General features: G+C 49.9%; 1 protein-coding gene across 1 annotated transcript; it reads right to left on the reverse strand.

Moving 5' to 3' along the window:
- Positions 1–1,176: 1,176 nt before the first annotated feature.
- On the reverse strand, positions 1,177–16,304 carry LOC135811749 (AP2-associated protein kinase 1-like). Its single transcript, XM_065324991.1, has 10 exons — positions 15,887–16,304; positions 15,652–15,788; positions 14,492–14,597; positions 11,487–11,635; positions 11,188–11,268; positions 9,614–9,733; positions 9,205–9,337; positions 8,702–8,805; positions 6,905–6,975; positions 1,177–4,236 (listed from the first exon to the last, which is right to left on the reverse strand). The coding sequence occupies exons 1-10, from the start codon at positions 15,984–15,986 to the stop codon at positions 2,517–2,519; spliced, it is 2,721 nt and encodes a 906-aa protein (XP_065181063.1). The 5' UTR covers positions 15,987–16,304; the 3' UTR covers positions 1,177–2,516.
- Positions 16,305–17,433: the final 1,129 nt, after the last annotated feature.

Below are 17,433 nucleotides of genomic sequence, written 5' to 3' on the forward strand. Positions count from 1 at the left end.
ATCATCACCGCGTGCGCTCGATCTAATCATTGATTGTCTTTATTTTATGTTTTGCCCGTACAAGAGGCATGGTTTGAGTTAAAAAAAAAAAAAAAAAAAAACTAAAAAAAAAAAAAAAAAAGTACAATACTCCCTGCTTTACGCCACCACCAGGGAGTAGTACAATACTCCCTGCTTTACGCCACCACCAGGGAGTAGTACAATACTCCCTGCTTTACGCCACCACCAGGGAGTAGTACAATACTCCCTGCTTTACGCCACCACCAGGGAGTAGTACAATACTCCCTGCTTTACGCCACCACCAGGGAGTAGTACAATACTCCCTGCTTTACGCCACCACCAGGGAGTAGTACAATACTCCCTGCTTTACGCCACCACCAGGGAGTAGTACAATACTCCCTGCTTTACGCCACCACCAGGGAGTAGTACAATACTCCCTGCTTTACGCCACCACCAGGGAGTAGTACAATACTCCCTGCTTTACGCCACCACCAGGGAGTAGTACAATACTCCCTGCTTTACGCCACCACCAGGGAGTAGTACAATACTCCCTGCTTTACGCCACCACCAGGGAGTAGTACAATACTCCCTGCTTTACGCCACCACCAGGGAGTAGTACAATTATTGAATACTCCCTGCTTTACGCCACCACCAGGGAGTAGTACAATACTCCCTGCTTTACGCCACCACCAGGGAGTAGTACAATACTCCCTGCTTTACGCCACCACCAGGGAGTAGTACAATACTCCCTGCTTTACGCCACCACCAGGGAGTAGTACAATACTCCCTGCTTTACGCCACCACCAGGGAGTAGTACAATACTCCCTGCTTTACGCCACCACCAGGGAGTAGTACAATACTCCCTGGCCACCACAGGCCATGATGCAGAACTCTGGTCGGGCCCCCAGGCCAGGGCACATTCAGACACATGTAAACAGTTACACGCAATTTGCTAGTCGGTAAAGCCGGACTCCATCAATCACGTTTATGTGCATTCTGTCAATCTGAAGTCCTGTCTGAATATATTTTTTTTAAATGCAGTCAGCCGGATTTGGGGCCGCATCACCGGACGTGTTGAGGAATACATCAAGCAAAGGTGTTCGCATCGGCGGGCCACCACTACGCCCATAGTGCATCCCACAACTACACACAGACAGTCACAAGGCTAGCGAGACGGAGAGGAGTGCAGGAGGCACTGCCAAAACATTTCGTTAAATACACATGCACGACGCGTCAAAACTGAACGACGACAACATAAACGAGGCCAGAAAAAGCACAGCTGCACGCTGCTCGTGCCAGATACCCAGCAGAACGAGAGAAAGAACGTGAGAAAGGATGCGAGAGTGAGTGAGCAAAGAACAGGGTGCGAATCACTCCCATGCACAGCATAGGGGTGGTGGATGGACAAAATCACGAGGCAGGAAAAGAATACCATCCGGAAATAGGAATAGAATATTTGGACAAACAAAACACGAGCACGCACCTGACGGAACCGATGAATGCAAGACCGTGGGCAGCTATCGCAGCACCAGGGAGAGTAAGCCGATATGTGACACGCATGCGGATGGCCGCAGTACATTGTACACACTCAGGTTCGTACTCTCTCGCACACGACTCGAATTGACACGTCCACACTTCACGCCACGATAAAAACGAAAAAAGAAAGGAAGAGAGAAACAGCGATCTCTTGCCATAATAATACCAGCGGGGACATCTCGGACAAACACTTACACACACACACACACAGGTGAATAAAAAAGGTAACACTCACACACAAAAACTCCATCTCGTTTCATAGCATCTGGCAAAAAATAAATAGCTCCATAAAGAAAGAAAAAGGAGACAGAACACGGTTAACGACAGCTTGGTAAGCACAGCAGAGACGGTAAGCTAAACAATATTGGCTGCATTCTCGTCTCGTCGGAGGCAAGGCAGCGGAGAAAATCACACCACAGAACAGCGTTAGAGGCACCGGCATGATAATAATTATACTTTACGTCCAGCGATGGACAGATAAAAACGAAAATACTTGGCTACCGAGAAAAAAATTCTATCGGGGTTGGTTGGGGGGGGGGGGGGGGCAGGACACACACGGGGTGATTTGTCACAGAGTAATGCCAGGTGCTCTCCACTGAGAAGTGTACACAGGCGGCAATAGTAGTAGTAGTAGTAGTAGTAGTAGTAGTAGTAGAGTGGGTGCTCTCGCCAAGCCTGGCTGCTGGACGGGCCGGCAGCGGGTAAGCGTCTGTGTTCGCACGCCCAGGTCACACGCGTGTAGGTGCGCAGGCGCACACACGTCTACATACGTATCAAATCGCCATCGGGATCTCAAGTGGAGTCCAGTGCCGGTGACAGTGTGGGTGGTCAGGAACGGTGCTGATCACAAGCTTGTTTCTTGCGGAGCGTTCACACATGCACATCAGCTTTCTACACCGTAAGGACGGGCTCAGCTAACGAACCTACCTAAGGAATAAGCCTACAAACAAGGGACTTGGCCGACGGCAGGTCAACGGTGCTCACCGAAAAACGTCACCCAGAGGAGGTCCGGTTGGACCGTGCAATGGAAACGTGGGCGACTGCCTGCGATGGAATACAGGCGAGGAGGCGTTGTGCATCTGCTTGTGCTGCTGCTGCTGCTGTATGGCTGCACCGGTGAGAGCAGCACCACTCGGTGACAGCGACGACGCGTGGGCAAACTTGATCACTGGCTGCGGACTGCGGCCCTGCTGCGCCATCGGGTTGGCAAACACCTGGCCGTTCATCTGGCCGGGGGGAGTGGGCGTGCCGACACGACACTGCATGTGAGCCAGCTGAGTCTGCTGGCGAGCGAGCTCCTGCTGCTGCAACAGCAGGGCGCGCTGCCGCTCCTCCAGCTTCTCCTTCTGCCGCAGCAGCTCCTGCTGTTTGGCGGTCCACGACATGTCGGCAGCGGTGGAGTTGGCGGTGTTGACAATACCGGGGAACGCTACACCACCGCCAACAGGAGGAATGGGCGAAGACGGCGCTGTACGCGGATGCAGCTGCTGGTGCTGGTGCTGCGAAAAGGCAGGCAACGTGTGTGTATTCTGCGAGCCGCCGAACCCCATCAGGCCGTTATCTGACCGTGCGCCTGCAGTGGAACTGCTGCCAATGGCGCCGCTCGCAAAGCTGTTGACGTTGGACGTAGCCGGTTGTGGCGCGGGGTTGAAGGGCGCGGCGTCAAACGGGTCCGAGTGGAAGAGCACGCCGGTGACGTCGGAGGACACGCGCCGATGACCGGTCACCGCCCTAGTGTTGGTCTGGAAGACCGGCGCACCAAACGCATCCACTGCCTGGTGCTGATGCTGCTGCTGCGGTGGCGGCATTCCCCCAGCAGCAGAGCCCGAGCCCGAGCCACTGTCCAGACTGCTGCTAAACGAGGACATGTTGAACGGATCGCTGTTGGTAGCAGCCCGGGCTGGCGCGGTGGCCGGAACATTGATGGCGACAGCAGCGTGGGGAATCGGGCTGGTGGCGCGAGGCGATGATGGCTGCGACACAACTGAAGGAGCTGCAGGTGCTTGCTCGCCGAACGGCGTTAAGTCAAACATATCCCTGCTGCCCGAAGCCATGGAAACAGACGGAGGCGCGGAATGAGTTGGGGGTGCGAAGACGGCCGCACCGAACGGGTCGACAGCAGCCTCCTCCGCAATAGACACGGTCGGATTGCACGGCGCGTCCATCCTGTCGTCAGCACCACCGCGCGGATCAAACGAGTCGCTGGACATGACCGAGCCGACGCTGGGGGACTTGGAGCGCCGCGACCGTGTGGCTGACACCGGCTGTGCACCGGCGGCGGACTGAGACGCCGCCGATGACGGTGCTGCTGCTGGCACAGGAGCGATGCCGAAGGCCGGCGCACCAAACGCATCCACTGCTGCTGCCGACTGGGACGACGTCGATGATGACGGCGGTCCAGTTGACTTGGACCTGACAGAGCCGACGGGGACACGGCGATGACGCATCGCTCCCGGTGCGGCGGCCGACTGAAGTGGAGCGCCGGCGGTGGTTGCGACAGCAGCAGTCGCAGGCGCAAACGTGCTGGCGCCAAACGCGTCGACGGCAGCTGGCGCCGTAGCCGGTGCCGCTGCTGCGGACGGGACGTGTGCTGCTGCCGTGCTGCTGGGTGCATTGCCGCTGCCACCGGGATTGGCTTTGGGACGCTGGCGGGGCGTGAGCGACGTCTGCGTCACCGTCTGCGCATTCTGAGCTTGCAAACTGCACAGCACAACACAACACACAGTACAGAGAGGGTGGCATGCTTAGCGGCAAATTCGGAAAAAAAAAGATCGAACACATTCTCCTTGGATAATCAACACAGGGTTTTCTAATTTATACGAAAATAACAATTACACCTGTGAAAAGGACGATTTCCCAAAGGAATGGAAATTCAAGAGAAATACAATGTTGAATCAGATGTACATTTCCACAACCATGGGGGGGGGGGGGAAACGCTAGAATAACGAGACTCCCTGGCACGCCTCAACACCGCACTTTCATGCCAACTGAAGAGCTCCAATGTACAGTCATGGCAAGCGACACACTTGGAAAAAGGGACTACGCAACGCAGTGTGCGGCCCTTGCAGCCCTGCATACGTAGTACACGTCTTACTTACAACTTTTATCGGTCTCATGACAGTACTCGTACTCATCACAGTCAAGGTTCACCTGAAAGGTTAAAAGGTGCTCCCAAAATCATATGAATGGGCGCGTACTGAGTATATCATCCCGTGACGACCACATTGAAGTCTGAATTTGAAGTGTGAAGATGCTTCAGCAACCACTTCGTACTTTTCCATTGCTTTTAGTTTATTGTACTTCCACTGTGCATGTGACTGGGCACTGGATGCCAATACTCCCTTATGTGTACCATGTCGGTGAACCGTGTGTTTCTACGTTGTGACCTTTCGACCTGTCTGGGATGCCTACGGCTCTGACGTACAAATTAGGTGCAGTGCATTACATCATCGATGTCCATTTGTCACGGCTGTTCACGCGCAGGCACTTATAAATATGGCGTCGTTCGGTGCGATTTATGTAACATTGTGCGAATGGTACAAATACGCGATGAGTTTGCGTTTTTCGAAGAAACTCATGTCGATCCTCGCGTGGTTCCACGATTTGGGACGCGAAACCAAGAGAACAGTTTTGAAAGCGCTCAAGCGAGATACTCGACTTTTCTGCAATTTGAGAGAGAAAGAGGGTGGAAAGGCGAAACTCATGTCGATCCTCGCGTGGTTCCACGATTTGGGACGCGAAACCAAGAGAACAGTTTTGAAAGCGCTCAAGCGAGATACTCGACTTTTCTGCAATTTGAGAGAGAAAGAGGGTGGAAAGGCGTCCTGGCCTGCCCAGTTAGCTGTCTTTCCGCTTCAAACTTGCTCGAACTACTCCTGGCAGTCTGGAGATTGATCTCGCCAATGATTGTCAGCCTCTGCTTGGCGTGCTCGCGTGTACAACATTCAAGTTAGACATTTCGTAATCGTTCGACGCACAATAGGGTAGATATCACAATTTCAAGCTCACTTGGCCGGCTGCTGTCTTCTTCTACCATATCCCACACGACGACTAAGCAATTTACAGCAGGAAGCAGCCTTCTACACTCAACAGCAACTAAAGGGCCACACCATTTGTCTTCCAAATCAAGAGAAAACAGGCTCCTGACTCTTCGCGCGTATTTAGAAGTTCAAGTGCATATTCTAATGACACTTGGGGAAGACAACCAGAGGGTAGTCCTCTACCTGGGAAAATATCGATCTAAGCTGGGAAAAAATCGATCTAAGCTGGGAAAAAATCGGGAAGGGCTTCTGGGAGCCGAGTTTGTCAGCGACGACACAAGGAGTATTCCAGAACGAAGCCAAAGTCACACGACACAGAACAAATGTTTCTTGAAGGAAAGGCAGTCATGTGAGGTACGAGCGGAAAGCTTGAAACAAGACGCAGATGATCAGCGTGTTCCCCGGGCTGTCCGGGCTGACTAGTCTTCAAAATCCAGGGGAAACCATGGCCTACTCGTGTTTTGACGATTTGAAAATTCAAATTTTCTTGCCATTGAAGCCCAATCGAGACTTTCGGCGGCCATATTGTTAAGTGGCGTGAAATCGCATAAAAAAACAGCCGTGTTGTGGCGCTGTCCCCTATGGCCAGTGTCGGATTTCGCTTGCCACGAGTGTAGACAGTCTTCGCCCTCCCTGGGTGCATCAGGCAAACGCCGCGTAGGCCCCCGGTGCTACTTCCACAACCAACTTTTTTAAACGAAAAGCAAAACAGAAAATAATAATTTTTAAAGAAAGAGAAAAATGAAATTTGATACTAAAGTCCATGTCAAAACTATAGACGCGTACCTAGGCAAAAACCGTTATGCCAGCATCTATACCACATAAAATCTGTGATCACTTTGTGCATAAAATTTTCCAAATTGGGCATCTGTTATCCAATCGTTTAGAAACTATGAGAGTAATTGTGGAGCGGACCTGAGCAATATTCCGAAAACTACTCTCAAAAAGCTCCAGCCAAATTTGAAATATTTCAAAAACCCTACGCGTCTATAGTTTTGAAATAGACTGTAGTAGTCCACACACGATGATAACTCCATTCACGATAGTCCCTGTTAGATCTGCCTGCGCCTATGACCCGTGTTACCCCACGACCAACTAGGGGACAACGCACAAAAACAAAAAAAACATCTAGTACTAATTATCCTGTGACGAAAGATGCAGGGCTTGACCAGCATGGCTGCTGCGGATGGTTCTGTGATACATGTGAAAGCACTATATTGAAGGAAGGCTTATGTCTACCAGAGGACGAGGGAGCAGCCACCCATGGCGAAAGAAAAGGCAGTCGGACTCGCCAACACAACAAGCACAAAGAGGCTGCATGAACTTACGACTGTTTGCGCTCGTGACGCTTCTGTCCCAGTGGAGGCGGATCGGGCAAGTGAGTGGGAATGGGCGAGTTCTGTCAACAAACGCAGGGAATAACAATACACAAGAGTAGGGAGGAAGAGATCATTAGACTCAGGAATTGTGTATGCTGTCTGATAATCATCCAGTGTGTAATATTTTTGGCGTTTACAGCTTAACAGCCTTTCATTTTCCGTATCAGTGTATACGAGTATACTGCTCTGCACTTTGCATGGAGCACTCTTGCAGCCCAGACTGGTCCTCATTGGATACAGTCGTCCGTCCTTAATCTAGAATACTATAGACCAGCACTCCCAATACAGTCAACTTTGCGTATAACGACACTCGACCGGGCATCAGAAAAGTGTCGTTATTCGCGAAGTGTCGATATACCCGAAGTCTCATTATATGTATACAGGTAGAATGGACTTTGCTCTGGGCATGGAAATTCTGTCGTTACTCGCGAATTGTCGTTAAATCCGCAGTGGTTATTAGCGAAGTTGACTGTATACCACCATAATTTTCGGCAACTGAAATGTCCTATTCATACTGGCTGCACCAATAGATCAGATTTGATAATCCAGCACTCTCCTAAATTCAGCAGAATGTCCATAGCACAGATGGTGGCAGATTAGAGAGGGACCACTGTATGAAGAGCATGATGCTCAACTCCAAAGTAGCGGCTGGCGGAATTCGGGTCAACAACTCGGTATACATGTACTAACATCAGGGAATGCCCCGAATCTCAAACAAGAAATTCCTAAAACGTCTCCACACCCAATCCAGACACAGTTAAAGAGAAAACATCAGAAAAACCAAGACCCAGCTCGCTCTGAAAGGACTATTAAAGGGGAAGTTAAGGCAAAAATTAAAATTTCACCAGTTGTAGTCTTCGAGGTGCTGAGTCGAATGGTCTTGGTCCGAGAAAGCTGAGACGCTCCCTTCCTACTTGAATCCCAATCGAACTCGCGCACTTCCACCGAAACTGGGTGACTGCGCCCTACTAGATGAGGATTTGTATGCAAAATGTCACTAAAAGCGCCATTTCGTTCTTATAAAAGCACGGATGACCGCAATTGGCCCATATGTTGTACTCTTTTGGACGCTAAGTCGACTGGTTTTGGTCCGAAAAGGCTGCGATGCAGCGTTCCTCCTTTATTCCCAATCGAACATGGTTGAACAAGCGGTCACGTGCTCCTGGGGGCCCAAATCACCTGGTCACCACGCCAGCAGGCGACAACTTTCACACCAAGGTTCAACTCGAGTTCAACTCGAGTGACAGGACTGCACCCAAAAAAGGTCAAACACGCTAGTAAGTTGTACCCTGCAGGCACGGTGACCAGGTGACTGGTGTTCGCAGGAGCACGTGACCGCTTGTTCAACCATGTTCGGTTGGGAATAAAGGAGGAACGATGCATCGCAGCCTTTTCGGACCAAAACCAATCGACTCAGCGTCCAAAAGACTACAACATATGAGCCAATCGCGGTCATCCATGCTTTTATAAGAACGAAATGGCGCTTTTAGTGACATTTTGCATACAAATCCCCATCTAGTAGGGCGCAGTCACCCAGTTTCGGTGGAAGTACGCGAGTTCGATTGGGATTCAAGTAGGAAGGGAGCGTCTCAGCTTTCTCGGACCACGACCATTCGACTCAGCACCCCGAAGACTACAACTGGTGAAATTTTAATGTTTGCCTTAACTTCCCCTTTAATAGCCATGCAAGCCATCTAGCATACATGAATAGCTGCACGGGCAGTGTATTGTTCATCCATCACTCACAAAGCTATTCTTGACGGTCAGTGGCAGCTGGGTCATGTTACTAACGACGTATGCCACCTGGAAGATATCCGGCCGCTCGTCCGCGTCCACGGTCAGTAGATAGCCTGTGGGCACGTGAACACACACAGACACACACACACACACACACACCCACACACAAACCCACACAAAAGGACAAGCAAGGGTTTGACATGTGCCAGATGACAGCCCTCTACAGGACTACATAACACTACAAACACACATGCACAGAGCTAGGCAGTAAAATCCAACCAGGGACGTTTTATTTTCTGAATTCTCAGCGGAGCAGCCTTTGATGGCCTGAAGCAGGTCTCGCAGGATTCCATCTTACGGGATGTACATGTTCACAAACGAACAACTGAGAATCACACAGGTAGACAGAGAGAGCGGCACGCACAGACACAGAGACACACACACATAGACACACATAGACACACACAGACACACACAGACACACACAGACACACACACATAGGAAAACTCACAGATTAGAGAGTGGAGCGATCGGGAATAGGGCGAGTTCTCGGGCAGCTTGAAGTTCCCCTCCATGATTGCCACCATGCTCTCACCAAACGCCAGCGTGAAGAAGCACATCTTATATAGCATCACACCCAATGCCTGTAAGCGCAACATATGCACATACGCATGCAAACACACACACACACATACACCCATGGGCATGCGCACACACACACACACACACACACACACACACACACACACACACACACACACACACAGTGCGGACAAACATGCATGCAAAACCGGTCATAGGACGTCAGCCTAGAGGAAGAGCCATGCTTCAATGCACTCGTTGGTGCACAGGCACACAGTGGCCCAACAGAAACACACGGACACAGACAGACAGACAGACACACACACAGTTGAGCTTACCCAGATATCCGATTTGGTGCCTATCGTCTTGTTTGAGTAGAGGTCAACCATTTCAGGAGATCGATAGGATAATGTCGTAAAGCGTTGTAGATCCTCCTCGATACCATGCACATTTTCCAACTGAGGTGAGAAACACAGACAGGGAGAGAACAACATTAGGCTCAGTTCTTGAAGAGAAACACACACACACACACACACACACATTTAAGTCATGTACAGTGAAACCTGACTAAGCCGACTGCTCAAGGGACCTTCAAAACGTGGTCCCTGTGTACAGGTGGTCTCCTTATCCAGGGTCATTTTACAGGAAATCACATCTCTTGAGCCCAGTTGTAGTGGTCCGCTGGGACAGGTGGTCACATTGACAGGTTTTACTGAAGTACCAGCGTACATGTCTGTTGGATATGGTGCGCTACACGATTGATGCATGATTGCCTACACGTGTGTGTTCGTTTGTTACACACACGTGTAGGCAATCATGCATCAATCGTGTAGCGCACCTTATCCAACAATGTACATGAAAACTCTGTGGCCATCTTCAATAGGTCCGTCGAATAGTAGTAATAGGTTTTTCATTTGACCCGACGAGACCACACGACGCTTGCAGATCACAGCACGAACAGTTCACCAGCCACACTCCACGACAGCAAGTAGTGCTGTGATCTGCAAGCGTCGTGTGGTCTCGTCGGGTCAAATGAAAAACCTATTACTAATGTACATGAAAACCTGGATGAGCAGGCAGGATGGGATAGATAGCACCAATGCCAACACCCCTAAGGCCACATCAACCGTAGTGAACTAGTGATCCAGAGCGAGCTGGCAAGACTTTGCAAGTACTGTGCCAGCCAATGAATTTCGCTAGCGTGAACACAGCAGCAGCGCTGCGCTCCAGTGCACGGCCCAGGGTTGGCCAGTGCTAGCGTCACGCACCACTCACCATAATTCCATTTAGGGGAGGGGGGTATGTGTTTCACTGGTATGTCTGGTCACGCATGCATCTACAATGCAGTCAGGAGCCTCAGGAGCGCTATGCCACCTGACCTGGCCCTGCTCGCTTGCGTGGACAACGATGAAATCCAGGAATTGCGCCCAAAACAGCCAACCGGCCCAAGCTGGATACTCTGGCTTTTATGTTCTACGGGCAGTGCAGACTGATATCAGAACATGCAGAATGAGATATGTCCGGACATGAGAATAACGGGCTGGTGAGGAGAGTGAGGAACAGAAATAAAGGGAGCGACAAAGGGTGGAAGACAGGTGGATTGGAAAGTGATGGCAAGACAACAAGACAGCACAACCACGTACAGAGAGAGAGAGAGAGAGAGAGAGAGAGAGAGAGAGAGAGAGAGAGAGAGAGAGAGAGAGAGAGAGAGAGAGAGAGAGAGAGAGAGAGAGAGAGAGAGAGAGAGAGAGAGAGAGAGAGAGAGAAGAGAGAGAGAGAGAGAGAGAGACCGGACAAGTGCAAGAGGAATCGCATGCTTCTCCAGAACACCCTGGATAAAGCACGACTGAATTTGCACAACCACAAACTATAGATGCGGCTCTCAAGACAACACACATCACACAGGGCATACCGAAGGCGTAACGGTTGTTCGTGTACAGCTTCCAAAGTCACACAGCTTATACAGATCTCCTTGAATTAGGACATTCTCCACCTTATCAAAAGTAGAGAAAAAAGACACACAAAAACAAACGAAAAAGCATTAAAAAACAACAGCTGCAGGAGTAAATGTACTTTGACAATTGTGTGAGTTTGGGGTTAATACAAAGTGCGGTCAGACTCCCTTGAGCCGTACACCCCGACTCGAACACCCTACCCCAAATCGCCTCCCTCATTGGCCCAGCACACATACATCATAGAAAAGAGACGTACCTTCAAGTCTCGATGAATAACTGGCGTCTCCGATTGGTGCAGCGAGGCAATAGCTTTGACCACATCGTAGAAAATGCGAAGCACCTGGGGTTCCGGCAACTTACGTCCCTCCGAAAAATGTTGGTTCATCAACTCCAGCAGATTGCCAGCTGAGCATAATGGGAGAGAAAGAAAGAGAAATGAACTTGAAACGAGTGTCCAATGGTGCAGAACTACAATACAGACAACTTCGCTAATAACGACTGCGGATATAACGACAATTCGCAAATAACGACAGAATTCCCATGCCCAGAGCAAAGTCCCATCCAACTGTAATACATAATTATAATGAGACTTTGGGTATAATGACACTTCGCAAGTAAGGACACTTTTCTGATGCCCCAAAGAGTGTCGTTATACGCAAGGTTGACTGTACTGGCAGTTGGTAAACTCCGCGTCCCATCCGGAATCACACAATCGAACTGTCAGACCATGCACAGTGGGTGCATACTGCTAAATCTTGTATTGCGTGAAGGGAGGCTGGCATCTCCTACCTCTCATATCTCAATCATGGTCTTAGACCAACCCACTCACTGTGCCTGCCTGGTTTACTGACCAGATAGGCATGGCACGTGCATTGTGCGCATGTGCGGGCGTGCACACACACACACACGCACACACACACACACACACGCACACACACACACACACACGCACACACACACACACACACACACACACACACACACACACACACACACACACACACACTTGTTGTACTTGTACTTGTTGCTCACTGCCAAAACTGGTCACGTGGGTCTCCCCGGGAGAGGGGAGAGAGACTCAAAGGGAATCTTGGAAAGATGACTCAATTGGCTATTGAACCGCCCAACGGCCGACACCCCCTGAAATCCCCAAAACTCTGGGTGGACTTGAAAATGATCCCACTTATGGGCTTACCACACCTCAGTAAGTGGGTGAGGACAAGGTGCAGAAAAAGGATTGACGGCATCAGGTTATCCGTCCTGGGATCCAATTGCAGTTACCCCTGCCCCCAGTGAAGGTAATACTTGCTACTAGTGTGGGTGGCTAAATCAGAGTGGATCTGATATAAGCTTCACTAGCACCATTGATTACACAAGAGTTAATCTAGCCAGAAGCAGTTCATGGTTAACAGGTATGTATACTTCAAATAGAAACTACCCTGGAACCAACAAAGGTGGCAGGTACAACATTACACCTTCAAGCAGCCGAGCCCGTTGGCAACAGACCCAACACAATCAGGCAGACGTGTACCCACCAACCGAACTAGCTGGCACGATTGCGTTAGCGCTACACTCCATGTTGACACTGCCCACGTAGAACACAGATTTTGCGACTTTTTCTACGCCTGTGAGGATGTTGCGGTTAGATGGGGCCACAGGCTTCACGTACCGGGACGTGACCCGACGCCGTACAACTTCGGCACGAGGCGACATAGCAGAACTACGCCAAAGTATCGGCAGGCTCCTCCGGAGTGTGGAGCATGACCACGTGCCAGAAAAGTCCAACCATCAAGCACAACGTACAGTTTACTGACCGAAGTCTGTTCTCGCCTGGGGGTGAGTTCTACACTCTCTACCCAAAGCGGTGACGGCAGAGGCTCACATCACATGACATGGTAGTGGTGCCCAGTGCAATGTAACAATTTCAGCAAAACGAATGCCATCACATACAGCGATGCAAAGCGGCGATACGAGCATGCAGACGAGCGAGTTCACATTCACCCTGAGTGTATCGTTTAACGTTAACATGCAACTACTCGTGTGCCGTGTTGGGATATAAACTACTCTGGGTGTAACATACTATGGGAATTTTTTCTTCAGACTTTTCCCGTTCGCGTCTTTCCAGCACAGATGTTTATGTATGCCCCTTGCAGGTATGGCTAACAGTGAAGTTTCACTTAAAGGGGAAGTTAAGGCAAAAATTAAAATTTCACCAGTTGTTGTCTTCGGGGTGCTGAGTCGAATGGTCTTGGTCCGAGGAAGCTGAGACGCTCCCTTCCTACTTGAATCCCAATCGAACTCGCGCACTTCCACCGAAACTGGGTGACTGGGCCCTACTAGATGGGGATTTGTATGCAAAATCTCACTAAAAGCGCCATTTCGTTCTTATAAAAGCATGGATGACCGCGATTGGCCCATATGTTGTAGTCTTTTGGACGCTCAGTCGATTGGTTTTGGTCCGAAAAGGCTGCGATGCAGCGTTCTTCCTTTATTCCCAATCGAACATGGTTGAACAAGCGGTCACGTGCTCCTGCGTACGCCAGTCACCTGGTCACCGTGCCTGCTGGGTACAACTTACTAGCCTGTTTGACCTTTTTTGGGTGCAGTCCTGTCACTCGAGTTGAACTCGAGTTGAACCTTGGTGTGAAAGTTGTCGCCTGCTGGCGTGGTGACCAGGTGATTTGGGCACCCAGGAGCACGTGACCGCTTCTTCAACCATGTTCGATTGGGAATAAAGGAGGAACGCTGCATCGCAGCCTTTTCGGACCAAAACCAGTCGACTCAGCGTCCAAAGGACTACAACATATGGGCCAATCGCGGTCATCCGTGCTTTTATAAGAACGAAATGGCACTTTTAGTGACATTTTGCATATAAAACCCCATCTCGTAGGGCGCAGTCACCCAGTTTCGGTGGAAGTGCGCGAGTTCGATTGGGATTCAAGTAGGAAGGGAGCGTCTCAGCTTCCTCGGACCAAGACCATTCGACTCAGCACCCCGAAGACTACAACTGGTGAAATTTTAATTTTTTCCTTAACTTCCCCTTTAAGTACGAGATCGTGGTAGCGACTTCGGCGATGATTGCACAGGAAAGGTGTTTGCTCCCCACACCGGACCTCGCTCTTTTGCGCCGACTTGACGTGGCACTTGACGGACTCTCCAGTCACGACTGCCATCCAGACTGAGAGCGGACGAGAAGTCCATCGAACCGCCCACTGCAAGTGACATGATTATGGCTGCCTGGTGACAGTCACATGTACTTACAGGTACAGAACTCCATCAGCATGAGCACTTCGTGGATGTCACCACCCTGGCTGTTGATCGCTGACTGCTCCAGGCGCACGACGTTCGGGTTGCTGCGGTTCGTCCGCTGCACAGTGGCACGGACGCACAATCGCATGCAAACAGGACAGCACACGCACACAAACATGTACCACGTACATACACAAACATGAACGTGTACATACACAAACACACATGTACACACATGCACATGTATTTGTATTTTATTATATTTTTAAGGATTTCCCAAAGGCTTTGGGCCTGCGCACTCTTTCTCCCCCACACACACGCACCATGTACACACACACCATGTACACACACACACACACACACACACACACACACACACACACGCACCATGCACCATGTAGACACGCATGCGCATGCATACATACACAGGGGCAAATGCCATACCGGGCCAACAACGGGCCAACACCGTCTAGCACCAATATCATCAAGAGTACATGAAAACCAGAGTGTGCAGCTTGGGGCCTTTTCTGCTATGGGTGTCTGTCACGGCGAAATTCCGTGATTACATCATATTTGGCCCAGATCTGAGGCGGGAAATGGCGTAGTGCGTACAACTGAGCTGCAGTTGTGCAGAAAGAGACCTGCTTGAATCCTGCTTGTACGCACTACATCACTAAAATGATGTAATCACGGAATTTCGCCGTGACAGCAACCCATCCGAGCTGCACACTCTGGTTTTCATGTACTCTTGATATCATACATGACTCACTTTACTCGTGTAATCCCAACAGGGAGTCTTGTCTCTCAGACGAGTATGGATCTAGATGCATGTTAGCCTTTGCAGAAATTTCATTTAGGCCAGAGGTTCAGAGATTTGTTCGTGTGCTAAGTTGCAAAGTGAATGTACATGTGATTCTATCTTGCCCTGGGTCAGGAAATTTACCACCTGGGTAATACGTACTGGACATGCAACAGCTGTCAATAATGTACCAAACATTCAAATTATTTGCAAGAAACAAAACTGGATTTTCTTCAGTCAGTGCTAGCTAGTAGTACCATGCACTCGTACAGCAGGTCAGCAGATACTACAGCGGTGAACATTGTCGTGTTTATGATAACAACAAGATGTACGCGTGCGTGCTCAGGTCGAAGTTGTACCACCCGCGACTCACCATGACGAAAATTTCCCTTTGACAATTTCGCAGATCCTCTTGATTGTTCACCAGGACCCGCTTGAGGGCCCAGCATTTAGCACCTGGCTCATTGAAATTGCTCGTGCTTTTCGCCAGGAAAACGATCCCATAGCCACCTGAAGCAGAAACGGCACAGAACAAAGCGTCCACACTTCGTTTGAGAAGGTCCAGTGTACGGGGCTAGCTGATAAACCAGATCAACCAGCAAACTGACCTTCGGCAATAATTTTATGGACAAACACGACTGTGCCACTGACATTGTAGGATTTGCCAAGGTAGCTATCCAAGTGGGCATGCCGTGCAGGGGCTGCCATGGAGCCTTCTTGCACCCAGGAGGACTAGAAACAGTGGGAACAGCCTTTGGGACGTCTCCAATTCTAGGTTTCTGACAGTATGTGGTCTAAATTCAGCGGCAGGCCGTGTGCCTATTTGGCTCGACAAGAGCAATGTTGGTGCCAGTGCGAAATGTTCCACCACAAGAAAAGTATGTACGCCAGCTCCTGGAGTAATGGCCCAATCTGCGGAGGTGCTTCTCTCTCCGCGGCAAGCAGCCAAGAAGGCCCGTCATTCATCAAAACATTGAACAATTTTTTATCGACAGACACCAAGCAAGTGGTACACTGCACTGACTGGCTGTACAAAAGTGTAGCCGAAGCAAGCATGGGTAAATCTACCCGCGTACTATCATGTACGGTGTGTGGTCTGGTCAGTCACTACAAATGACAAGTCAGTGCAGTACACGCACACTGTACCTTGCATGCATGCATGCAGTGAGCTTGCAACCAGGGAGTCGTAAAATACTTTACGACTCCCAGTCCCTGCTTGCAACACGACCTCATGTGATGCATCGATGATGCAGATGCACCCACATGCACAGTCTAGTGTGTGGCATGGTGGTCCCATGTGTGTTCTGCAGCATGGAGTGGAAATCTCGAAGTGTGAGCTTCATCAGTTTCATGCATGTTCCGGTACTAGACGTGTGTAGCTGTGTTGCGGGCAGTGTGCTATCAGAAAAACCACTCTGTGGCCAGGGTGGGTGCATCCAGCCAGGCCAGTCGGAGATATGAGACAGTGAGAGAGTCACCTGGTCACCCAGCTGCCAACTCACTGCTCAGGCCAGTATCAGGTCAGGCCTCTCTGACCGGTCCAGCAGCAGGAAGTCGTCAACAATTTTTACATGATCATGTGACACAGTCGTGTACTGTAAAGTGAGAAACTTTCGCTAGAGATTAAATTTCGCGACCATCACACATTCGCGAATATACATCGCCGCAAACCTCTCCATACATTGATTGTTGTAGACAGTACAAAATCCGACTGTAGTAGTAGTAGTAGAATTTATTATTTTGATAGGGAAGGCCCTACAGACGTTGCCGTCTTGTTACAGGGAACCCTAAGACTGAAGAGATAGAATCGCAAACGTTTCTCGTCGTGAACCAGCCCGATTTATGAAAACGCTAAATTTGCACGCCGCGAAAGTTTGTCGCTTTACAGTACATGCATGTCGTGTACAGCCTACAGGATTGGTATGTGTATCATTTTGGCATATCTGGTGGCAAGCGTCACATTCATGTACATGTGTATAGCAGCATTCCTGCTGGTACATGCATGTTGTTGTTGTTGTTGTTGCTGTTACTTTATTTTACTTCACCAGAATTACAGGCAGTAGAATGCCTTCTCACTAGACCAGGTCTAGTTCTCATGTACATGTACATGTACCACGGTCATTAGAATAGGGTTGCCAATAAATGAGTTTGTGCA

Source organism: Sycon ciliatum, chromosome 3 (genome assembly GCF_964019385.1).
Source record: "Sycon ciliatum chromosome 3, ocSycCili1.1, whole genome shotgun sequence".
Taxonomy (NCBI): domain Eukaryota; kingdom Metazoa; phylum Porifera; class Calcarea; order Leucosolenida; family Sycettidae; genus Sycon; species Sycon ciliatum.